This window comes from Macrobrachium nipponense, chromosome 14, assembly GCF_015104395.2.
Source record: "Macrobrachium nipponense isolate FS-2020 chromosome 14, ASM1510439v2, whole genome shotgun sequence".
In the NCBI taxonomy this organism is placed as follows: Eukaryota; Metazoa; Arthropoda; class Malacostraca; order Decapoda; family Palaemonidae; genus Macrobrachium; species Macrobrachium nipponense.
This window is the reverse complement of record NC_087207.1, coordinates 25,943,659-25,956,163: the sequence shown is the minus strand read 5'-3', so window position 1 is coordinate 25,956,163 and position 12,505 is coordinate 25,943,659. Positions and strand designations below refer to the sequence as shown.

The 12,505-nt window shown below is 39.5% G+C and overlaps 1 protein-coding gene across 2 annotated transcripts in view; it reads left to right on the top strand.

The window, feature by feature from the left end:
* Positions 1 to 12,505, top strand: part of LOC135226420 (uncharacterized) — a 37,352-nt gene that overhangs the window by 21,194 nt on the left and 3,653 nt on the right. For both annotated transcript variants that reach the window (XM_064265958.1, XM_064265959.1), the window contains exons 17-21: positions 3,765 to 3,899; positions 4,527 to 4,698; positions 8,527 to 8,623; positions 10,592 to 10,737; positions 12,334 to 12,447. In XM_064265958.1, coding sequence (XP_064122028.1) covers positions 3,765 to 3,899; positions 4,527 to 4,698; positions 8,527 to 8,623; positions 10,592 to 10,737; positions 12,334 to 12,447 — 664 coding nt within the window. The remainder of the gene's footprint in view (positions 1 to 3,764; positions 3,900 to 4,526; positions 4,699 to 8,526; positions 8,624 to 10,591; positions 10,738 to 12,333; positions 12,448 to 12,505) is intronic.

The window sequence follows — 12,505 nt, the reverse complement described above, 5'->3', positions numbered from 1 at the left end:
TAATTACTGCGGGATACATATTAATGTTTTGTACAACGATAAAGGTATCGGCAAACGTGCGCTTACCGACCTTGTACTGTACATAAGTTACTCCTACCACATTTAATTCATTATTCCCTATGCCTGAGAGCCTTATTCCGGACTTCTCTATAGGGAAATTTGAAAAGAGTAAATGATGAGTCCTTAAATCCATGATATTACGTGGACTACCAGAATCAAAGAACAAAGTGAATGACTTATGGTCCAAATTTACTGCATGTAAGGTTGGTCGCAACTCGTTTTGACTAATAATTGCATGAATTTGTTGCAAATCTACGGGAACCTGCACAGATTTTTTGGATTCGGCCGTGTGTTTCATAGGAAAATCAATTGCCTCACAATGATCTGATAAATGATTAAACTGATTATTTGATACAAAAGATGTTGATATTGATGACCAACATCGCCCTCTCCCCCCTTGGAGTGAACTACGTGGTATTTGTTTTGTTTATCACACCTTGAAATTCGCTTGCCCTTGCAAGTTCTGGCTAGACGGCCCAGGAACAGAGGTACCTGAAGCACGATTTGTTTGTTTCTGCTGTTGTGCAGAATTTCCGTTTGGTTGTTTCTTTTTATAGTACTGAGGACCCTTCTTTTTACTTGCACTGGCAACTGGTTGTGTGTTTGTAGCATTCTGCTGTTGATTCCTCGAGTAGCAACGGTTATATGAATGAGTGGAACTATTATGTATTGAACAAAAACGCGTCCGACAGTCTGAAATCATGTGACCTGGTCGTTTACAGTTATAACAAACCATCCCTGCAACTTGATTATTATTATGTACCACGTTTACTTGTTGTGGCTTGTTTCTCATTTTTTGCAAAAACTTGAATGAGCGAAGGATCTAGGTCGGTACATTTAGACATGTGTTTTTTGATTTGTTTATACACATCTAATTCCGTACTGTTGGGCTGCAATTTTTTGTCAAAACACCGCACTAACGCTCAGGCAACATTGCAGTGATACTCGTAAGGTAGATCAAACGGATAAAATCTTTCACGTTGATTTTGGCACTCGTAACCCACCCGGAGTTACTGAAACTAACTTGATATTCATTTAGCCGGTCGGCAATTAGTGCCGCCCGCTCGACAACATTAAGCTGAGTCATGGAGGCTTGGTTAAGGATATTTCTCAATGCCAATACTACATCTAAAGCCTCTTCACCCCCATACACGGCACGTAATCTGATTTTGAACTCGTCCCATGTAAGCGCCTCTTGGAAAGAAACCCCCCTTAGATAAGCACTTGCGTCCCCTTTAGCAAAGTCTATGAAGCTTTTGGCCTCCTGTAATTGTACTGCTGGGTCTGTGATGCTTTTGCATTTAAATGAGCGTCTACAGATGAGATCCATGCCTCAACATTTTGAGGCAGGAACCCATTGACCCGACCTTGAAAAGGGACAATTGCTGACCTCGCGCTCACGAGAGTCACCACATTGGGGTTGCCAGCCGGAGTAGTTGCCATTTCCACTTTTACTTTTTTCTTATCACTTCTATCCTTGCGATCCTATCAAAATATCTATAAGAGTACACTCGACCACTACGTAAACGCATATGCAATGTACTGTATAAATGTGTTATAATAATAGGAAAATCCCCCCCCAAAAAGATACAAAATTACAGATAATTTGATAAATATTATACGGAGAATTCCTGCAAGAAACGATTAGCAACAACGAGAAGAGAAAAAAAAATAATCTGCGGGCGAGAACTCGTAGTTGAAGATTGATTCTGTAATGAAGGAAGATTAAGATGGCGAACAACTCACCCCCAGAATACTGGACGATCGACTCCTGATGAACAACACTTCACTGAGGAAAGAACCTGAATAGATAAAATGGTACTTAGCTCCAGATTATATGGTGAAGGATTGTTGACATGGGATGACGTCTCAGTTCCTGTCTAAGTCTCGCGTCGGAAGTCGTGATGACGTCACGGTCTTCTCTCGGTGCACGATGCATGAAGAAGTCCAAGATTGATGACGTCACAGCCTCCGTCCTTGCATTACTTCCTCTTGCTCTATTCTTTGCGTCCTTGCTCGTGATCGCGCGATGTTTCCTTTGTTTGTTTTCTTCTTTCTGTTGATGTTCGATGCTGCTCTCGTCCGGTGTAGATTCTCGAAGATAAGTGACAACAGTCACTCAAACGTCGGTGTTGATGCTTGTATTCTTCTCGATGAAGGACATATCTTCGTCTTCATAAAATGTTGCGTTGATTGAAGATCCCGTTTCCTCTGTTTAGTTTTGATGTCGAAGGTGGAAGTTGGTTCTTGTAGACCTTCGGTCGGCTGATATGGGTCTTGTCAATTTTATTCTTCGTCTTTAGCTGCCACCAGTCTAAGTCTCTTCGCTTTTGCGAAAGACTTTTTTTTGTTTCTCCTTACGACTGTCATTCGTAAGTATTTCTGGTTCCTCCCATCTCCTTGTGATATCTTAGTAGAGTGGTTCTTCTTAACTAAAGGAGAGGATTCAAACAGATAAGTTGAACAGATATAACAACTTTATTCTGTAACTCCATACTAAGAGATGCAGATCGGTCGGGAGACCGATATGTTTGAATGCTGGCACGGAACTGCCATTCTAAAGCATCACGTCGATAGCGGAACATTAGCTATCTCAGCGATTCATATAAAAACATACATAGTCCGCCGGCTCGGAAGTTACAAGTTTCCGGAGTAGGTTAACAGGTCAACCGCTTCCCATGGAAGTTGTTGTGCAAAGTTATCATTAATATGAAATGCTGACAATGTACAGAGCTAAATCAGGCTACTGCAGACAGCGCATAGCGTAATCTAGATCTGCCTTGGTCACGTAGGACCCTCCTAATGCCATGACCTCAGGTCATGGGTTTTCATTTACAGATACTGTAAGATTAAATAATGTATTTATTACATATATATATATATATATGTGTGTGTGTGTGTGTGTGTGTGTGTGTATATATATATATATATATATATATATATATATATATATATATATATAATACATATATATATATACATATACATATGTGCATATATATATATAGAATATATAGATATTATATATATATATATATATATATAAACATAATAACATATAATATATATATAAACATATATATATATATATATATAATATATAATAATATATATATACGCATGTATAGACTGATGTTACTGAAACAAACCATATGATCTAAATCTTTATTAGTTTCAAATGAATAACGCCAAAGGTAAAAATCCAAAATTCAGTAAAATGGTACACTAAAACAGGGCATCATCTCAAAAACTGCAACAGGAAATCGGTAGCTCTATCCAAAGCAAATGAAAAACAAATACTAATGAACTCACTTGTAAACGCTTCATCACTGCAAAGGTGATTTATGTGATTTAATAATGCATATGTTACTCTGAACTACAATGTTTAGGCAGTGATTAGGGATCTTCTTCTTCTTTGACTTCAGCTTTTCCCATTTCTATCTGGGGTCGATGTTTCTAGTCAGCCTTCTCCATCTTCCTCTGTCCTATACATCTTGTTCTTTTAGACCCTTTTCCTTCGTGTCATTCAATAATTTATCTTTCCACCCGAACTTTGGCCTCAGCCCCCCTCCCTCTTTCTGCCCTCTACTTCCATGTTCATCACCCTCTTACATACGTGTTCATCTTCTCTCCTCATGATATGACCCAGTAATAAGTGATATCACCTGAAATTTTATAATCATAATTTTTTTCTGCTTTCAAAGGAAAAGGACGTTAACTTCACTGCTACGCAGCACGTCATGTACAAGACTCCCGACCCGACCGACCCGATCAGAAAGCAATTTTACCTATTTCAACGACATCGCACAATCAAAGACCCAGACGCCATCTTGGAACCGGTAAGAATGGAGGCGTTCCTTACGAAATAAGCATAGGCGTCAATTTTTTTTAAATATTTCAAGGCTTAGCAGATTTAAGAGAGACTTGGGTTTGGAGTGAATGGAATCAGTCATTCGTATTGGAATGATAAAATTTAGGCCAAAAGGCCTATGAGGTCATTCGGCGTTGAAAGGGAAATCGAGGGTAAAGGCGGTTTTTGAAGGCGTAACAGGAGATAAACTTCAAAGCAGTTTCACTATAAAACAATTGTTAAGAGAAGCGGGAAAAGTAATATAGCATAAAGAAAATATGAACGGAGGTCGAGTAAAAGAACCATGCCATCATCAGGGGTTTAGCAAGAAGTCTTGAAATAATTATGTATTGCAAATGACGCTGATCTGAATTTACACAGCTCGAATAGCAGTGGTAGATATTTGATTTATATATAATCATACATACATACATACATAGAGTGCCTGTAGGTAAAGGTTCCCTAGGATATGAAATATTATTTCAGGGGTTCCTTAAAGGTATAAAGGTTGGGAATCACTGGTTTAGCGTAATAGGACTAAACCTCATATAATCATATGTGACACTTTTTTTGGCTTTGACGCTGTACAGGGGTATTTTTTGTTTTCTGTTGACAGAACGACAACTCGCTCCTCAGTTGCATGCAACTATGCATTTCCTGGCAGGATTTCCATTGCGAGACGCTCGTCCACAACGAACTTGCCAGAGAGTGTCTCCTCTACAGTCAGCACGCCAGGGAGATCAACGAGACTCGTTTTGAAACCAAGCTAGACAGTTACGTCCACAGCAGTAAGTGTCTTGTCCATCTGTCTGGCTCTTTTTTACGGAACGTTTACTCCAATGTTCAGGTCCGAAGAACGCGAGGAACGGGGGTGGAGGGTGGGGGGGGGGATGTGTTATTTAAACTATTCAGTCGGTCAACAAGAATACTGTATCCAATCGCCGGAAGATGAGACACTGACAAAGTCAACTTGACCACAAAGAAAACCTTCGTATTCTGGAGAATAATACGCCATGCAAAATCACATAAACCTCAAATACAGATCTAAGGATAAGCTCATTTAAGAAATACTAGCAAACTTACCCATCTACGATGGGTGATAAAATACGGGTGCAGAAGTGAAAAATTTATATGTACTATTTGTTCAGCAATATTAAAATAAGACGAGTTTTATACATACCTACTACAGAACCTCTTTGTACACAATATTATCAGTTTTTTCCACAACTTAATTTCAAGTTGGCAGAGTCAGTTGCTCTGTTCATCGCCACATACAGTTGGCCATGCGTGAACATGGGTGACGGCAGAAACACACCAACACGATCCAAAGTCTGGCCCTGCGACTTGTTTGCAGTGAATGAGAAGGCCAGGTTGATGGGAAACTGCCTGCACCGTAACTGGAACGGAAACTGGTGGTCTGAAGGCATCAGAGGAATCCGGGGGATGAACAGACGTTTGCTGGTGTGAGGGCCCGTTGCTATCACTGCTTCGATGACGTGGGAGTTTAGCTCCATAACGGTGTACCTCGTTCCGTTGCAATGTCCATTGGCAGGATTGAAATTCCGAAGCAACATTACCGGGCAGTACTTCTTCAACGTTATTTTGTGCACTGGCAGTCCCGATGGATTTAAGTTATTCAAAAAATCTTGCGGATATTGATGATAATTTTCATCTTCTATTGTGTCCGAACTGAAATATTCGCGACTTTCTCCGGGGAAGTTGTACAGAAATTATGTATGAAAAATCGTAAAGTAACTAAGTCTACGGGAATAACCAGCCTCGTTTCACGGCCAGAAACGGCTCCGTTTCAGGGAATCCCTTCTCACCCCCACCCCCTACAAAGGAGGGGGTAAGTTGGATGAAACCCCATTACAAACCATCTTAGGGGTCCCCACCATAACCCTGCCAAGTTTCATGCCCATCTGACCACCCGTTTGGCCGTGATTAAATGACAGACAGACAGACATTACGCCCATTATAGTATGATATGCAGCATCTAAAGAACACTTAGCGCAGCTAACCAAGTTCGAGGTATCATCTTCCTGAGGGATATTATAAAACAACACAACCAATACTGACGTGAGAATAAACGTAAGAGATTTGCCTATGGGTAACTGCTTGGCAGGAAATATTAAAAAAAAAAAATGAAATTAAAAAGATTGTCCTTTTTGTCAAACAATGCAAGTTCCCTTAATTCCTTTTGATTTTAGAAGTACAAAGCAAATCCAATACAAGTTTCCTTTATTAATTTTGATTTTGGCAGTCTACTGCAAAACTAATGCAAGTTTATTGAATTCGTTTTGATTTTAGCAGTCTAATGCAAAACCAATGTTAAACATGCTCGCTGCCGGTGAACGAAAACTAATCTCCCTAGACTAACTTTACCCTAGGTAGGCCAAGACTACCATCTTAAATCTGCTACGTCTTCCAAAAGCCTTTCGACAGTCAAGAATATAGTTCACATACTGTTCCTTTATGCATCCCAAAACGTCATTATTACCACAGTAATTTATGTTCAACTCAAGGAATCAGTGCCTTTATGGCAAACCACTTCATAACCATAATAAACGGTACAATATAATGAAAAGCGTCATCTCGGGTGGTTGTAACCACCCGTCAAGAAATACATAGCATCATAAAATACTCGAGTTAGCTCAGAAACAAAACATATATATACAAATAAAACCTATTCTGGCATCGTACATTTTTACGTTGCTAAACTGACTGCCATTCAAACGCAAGCTTGTAAGCTTTTCTCCAGAATCTATAACCAAAAAAATATTGCTAGCTTGAGAGTTCCTCCCTGCTGGTAAAACAAAGTGCAGTATGGCTATGGGGTCAGACTTAACCTGACGATTGCATGTCGATGTGATGGTAGTAATGTACTATGCGAAAATGACCCCCAAAATAAGTTAATTTCGGTTAGCCAAGGCCATCCCAGTTTAGATGTAGATGTCTTACTTTTTAATCAGTATTTCCTATTATTTGGAATTCAACAACGCGGTATCTACGGTCGAATTTAAAGTCCATGACAACCATCCTAACCTAACCTAACCTCACCCAGAGTTCAAAGATTTACATTGTCTTTTCCTTACAGCTATAAAGAAGATACCTCAGTTATGTCTTAACTCCTTATATACGACAACTAGCCTACACAATGAAATGTTAACGGCTCTTAATAACGTTAAAAAATGGCCTTACCTTGTAAACCTGCCCTTGTGTGACGTCCTTCAAAAAGAAGAAGAAGAAGAAGAAGAAGAAGAGTAAGCAATGAATTTGGGCTATGGCGCTATACCTCTGAAAGGGCGTATCATGTACGTTGTCCGAATCAATTGCAATATCGACTGTAATCAAAATATGTAAATGGTATAAACGCTCACGGTAGCCCTACGTAAGCTGATAGTGACACACGACGAATGATTGCCGAGTATTATTACAAAAAACAAAACACAGTGACAGTCGTTGACAGGAACGTAGAAAGAAACGAAACTTGTTTTAACGGGTTGTGGCCGCGGGTTTCGAATGCCGATCTGCGTGTGGACCTTCCCAATGTCGACTTCGTACTATGCAATTTAATATACACAGGTTATAGTCATATTCCAAGTGCTGTTATTTCAACGAGGTTATTGATATAACACAGCGTTTTACACTGCGGTGTTATTTAAACCTGATCAACCCAAACACCAATGGGTGTTGCGACTATGGATTCTTCAGCTAATTAGAAGCGCCAACATCATCTGATGCACAGTTATCGATCTGCCCCTCTCTGATTATGGTGCTGATGTTTGGATGCACTGCTTCGTCTGATACGTTGCTTTCATGACACCCTTTTCTCTAGCTAACTCGACAAAGTCTCCTCTCAAATAAAGTCATTGGTCCTTCGTGTCTCAGTCACTATTGCTAATTTCACTTCAGTTTCTTGAGACTGGGATCAAGGTTTAACCGCTCTTGGAAAACATTAGGTAAAAATAGCTTAGGTTATGAGACAAACCAGAAACAACTATGAAATATTTGCAGCAGACACCAGGGGACTGATAGGAATCCCAGCGGGTGTCAATGAAGCAAAGGGGCTACTGGAGTTTCTGAGCTTTGTAGTCTTAAACGTCGTGGCGATGAAGTCGTTCCAACTAGTACTAGCTTCAATACCCTCGATAGACCAAAATATTTCTAAATGACAAGTTTTTTACTTGATTACCATCCAATCTGATCTGACTACCGTAATATGGGACTATTACTGTTGTCGACAGCCGTTAGTTTTCCTAGTGAATAAAATACCAGAGTTCACAGCAAAGATTATTTCATGAAATTTAGAGAATCGTAGGTTCCTTGTTCTAAAAATAATTTTGTAAAAAAAAGTTAATTTTATTTACCACATTTTACTCAATAGGCCTAGTAAAAATATTGTTTCTGGCAAGGATGCTGCTACTATCAATTTTACATAAGTTCAATCTAACGGAGACCGTGTTTGCTTTTCTCTAATTCAAAGCTGCACGGCTTGATGGCATTGGTAACCGATTCCACCATGCTTCTCTGGCATTGTTATCATTATACTAAGAATAATTATTATAGTGCTTACGCCCAATAAAATCACTTATCCATCTCATATTTCTTCGCAGGAAACTACATGAATGACTACAACACCATGCTCGGAGGAATATCCATTAATACAACCGGTCCCATCGTTAAAGGTTTCTCGCCTGAAGAATGTGCCATGTAAGTCGTACTCTAAGGTGGGGACCGCCTACAGTTTGCTCTGCGAGGTGCACTGCAAATGGTACTAAAGGGTCCTCAGGGCTTAATTATGGCTCGCCAGGTGCATTGCTTTGTGCCTCGTGATTTTTATTAGTTCCTCTAAGTCTTTACTCATTTAGCTGTTCAACCCCTTCAACTTCCTCCGTATTTAACTCTATATCTGAAGAACGAATCCTCTTTAGATAGAATTCAGTGGTCCCGGAATAATAATAATAATAATAATAATAATAATAATAATAATAATAATAATAATAATAATAATAATAATAATAAATACTGCCTTCCATTATGATAACCAGAATATTATAAAAAGCTTGAGTTATTTCGTACCCACGGTGTCCCAGAACGCAGAATAAGAATCTAGATTTACACTGTAAGAGTTTACTTGATTAACAAATACGTTGCACAGAAAGCGTGGTGGACTGACTTGGTAAACCCTGAAGACTTATAAATTATAATCCTAAGTTGGGTTGGGTTAGGTCGCCCCTGCCATTTTCCTTTGGATATTGAAGTGAGCAAGTTTAAATTAGGCTGTGATGCCTTTAAAAAAATGGCTCTAATGCAACAACGTCTCATTTACATATATATTCATCTTTTACTGACGTGTCTACCATTACTGATATATTTTCTATGCATATTACCATAATTCCTCTTGTTTATATATATATATATATATATATAATATATATATATATGTGTGTGTGTGTGTGTGTGTTGTGTGTGTGTGTGTGTGTGTGTGTGTATGTGTATGTGTGTGTTGAGAGAGAGAGAGAGAGAGAGAGAGACGAGAGAGAGAGAGAAGCGAGACTGGATTGTGTTCGTTGAAAGGTTACTTGGGTAAATTTTGCAAATCATTTCAATCGTGAAAAATAAAATACCGTTAAAACCACAATCATGATTAAGTCTAAAAAGTCAATTTTGCACATTATTTCAATCAAGAAAAATCGTTAAACCCATAACCAGGTGTAAGTCTAAAATCAACACCGATCCAAAGTTAAACCTTCCTATGCTTGTGCCTTTCTTCCTTTTCGTCTCATCCTGCCTAACCAATTTTTAACTTAACTTGCTTGAGCCCATTTTATTTTAGAAATGCAATTCAGCTTCGGATCAGAACCAACGTAACTTTCGGTTAAGGGGACGACGCCGTATTCCGCCCCGCACCGACGAAAGGTACTACTGTGTCATTTCAGCTCAGTTGGAAAGAATTTACCTGTAGAATTCAAGACATTTCACCCAGCTATAGTAATAACGTACCTGAAATCGAACCACAAATGGAGTGTCAAGTATCTTCGTATATTCTCCGTTCGTATTTTAGACTAAGCGCTTCGGTGGCGTGATCGGTATGGCCTTGACCTGACACCTCGGTGGCCGTGAGTTTGATTCTCGAGCATTCCATTGAGGGGTGAGAAATATGTATTTCTGGTGACAGAAGTTCACTCTCGACATGGTTCGGAAGTTATGTAAAGCCGTTGGTCCCGTTGCTGAATATCCACTGTTTCCATGCAACGTAAAAACGCCATACAAACAAAAACAAACAAACATGTATTTTAGACTAAAAAAGCGCTACCAAACCGACAGTTATTATTATTATTATTTTATTTATTTATTTATTTTTTTTTTTGGGTCTATCAGTCCTCCAATTCGACTGGGTGGTATTTATAGTGTGGGGTTCCGGGTTGCATCCTGCCTCCTTAGAAGTCCATCACTTTTCTTTCTATGTGCGCCGTTTCTAGGATCACACTCTTCTGCATGAGTCCTGGAGCTACTTCAGCCTCTAGTTTTTCCAGATTCCTTTTCAGGGATCTTGGGATCGTGCCTAGTGCTCCTATGATTATGGGTATAATTTCCACTGGCATATCCCATATCCTTATTTCTATTTTCAGGTCTTGATACTTATCCATTATTTTTATTATTATTATTCCCCCTCAGGGAATGCTCCACCAAGAAAGACTACAACTGCAATAGCTTCGAGTTCTGTTGGGACGACGCCACCTGCCACTTACACGTCGAGACGTTCATGGACGTCTCCGACGGGGGGGATTACTCCACGAAGCAGCAATGCATGCATTTCGAAAGTAAGGTTCACGTCACTGATTAAGTGACTTCTAGTTTTCCGAAAAGAAAACTATTGTTTCATATCAACCGTGCTTAAATTAACGTCTAGGCCAGTCCCTTACGACGCTCCTAATTGGCTGTTGATAAGCCAATGGCGGGGCTGGAAATTCTTAGTCTCTCGAGAGTTCACATAAGCAGGATGTACGTTCCACCTCTCCTGAAACATACATCCTACCTATATCAACACTCGAGAGATAGATTTTCCAGCCCTGTGACTGGCTTATCAACAGCCAATCAGGTGCGTCGTAAGGGACGGGCCTAGACATCGGATGTACGGTTGATGTGAATCTACTATGGGAAGCTAGAGGGCTGCAAATTGGTACGTTGATCTTTACCCACCAATCATCAAAAATAACAAATTGCAGCCCTTTAGCCTCAGTAGATTCTATTTTATTTAAGGTTAAATTTAGTCATGATCGTGCTTCTGGCAACGCAACCATACAGGCCATCACGGCAGGATGAATACTCATACGGCATTATACCGAGGCCACCAAAAGATAGATCTATTTTTCAGTGGCCTTGATTATACGCTGTACAGAAAACTCTACTGCATTTTTTACTTTTTTCTTAACTGGCGAAGCGAAAGTGACTGAACTCGATGCTGGAAATATGACTGCTATAAACGAATTGATTTCCTGAACTTAACAGAACGAACCAACTTCCTGATATTTTTATGCTGAAATATATATATGAACGAACTGACGTGTAAATGAATAATTTTTATTCTAATAAGAATAATTCAATTACGTGTAAATTAACTTTTTTTCTAATAAGAAGAATCTACTTACGTGTAAATTAATTAATTATTTTTATAAAAAGACTTTAATTACGTGTAAATTAATTAATTTTTCTAATAAGAAGAATTTAATAGATTTAGTAATTTCATTTAATGTAGAGAGTCTACTGGCTTTTCAGTCCTCATTGTGGCCAACATAACTCCCAAGGTAGTTCATAGATACACCCTTTCTCTTGTCATTAAGAGCATTAAGACGAATAAATGAGGTTTTAATGAGTGTTCACTTTCCAGTTCTCTGCGAGCCTTACTGAGATGAGGGTGTTCCTTTTTCTACCCTGGTTGCGGTCCACAACAATCGACTAGCCACCAAGTGCATAATCCATAATTAATTTTTCAGGAGGAAAAAAAATGACTTCTCGTGATATCGAACAGTGGTCACTATAGTAGATTCACATCAACCGTGCATCTGATGTCTAGGCCCGTCCCTTACGACGCTCCTGATTGGCTGTTGATAAGCCAGTCACAGGGATGGAAACTCTCACTCTCTCAAGAGAGTTCACATAGGCAAAAGAAGTATGTTCCACCTCTCCTGAGGGACACTGTTTCCAGCCTTGCGATTGGCTTATCAACAACCAATCAGGAGCGTCGTAAGGGACTTGTCTAGACATCAGATGCACGGTTGATGTGAGACCACTATAGTAACTGAGACGAAGTTGGTAGCTAGCTACTGGGTTTCGGAATCATACACACACACACACACACACACCCAACTTCTACACTGTCTAATAAACAGTTTTATTTTCCCTTTTTCTTTTTCCAGAGAAAGCAGAGCGAATCTTCACCAGGTACCCGAAACAAGGAATGCCAAGCGGGAATCACAAATTGGTGGCACAGCTGACAGGCGTCACGGAATGCGCTAAACTCTGCTTGGAAGGTCAGCAATTTAATGCTTTCTACGACCGTAATGTGACGATGACCTTTCTTGACGTCAA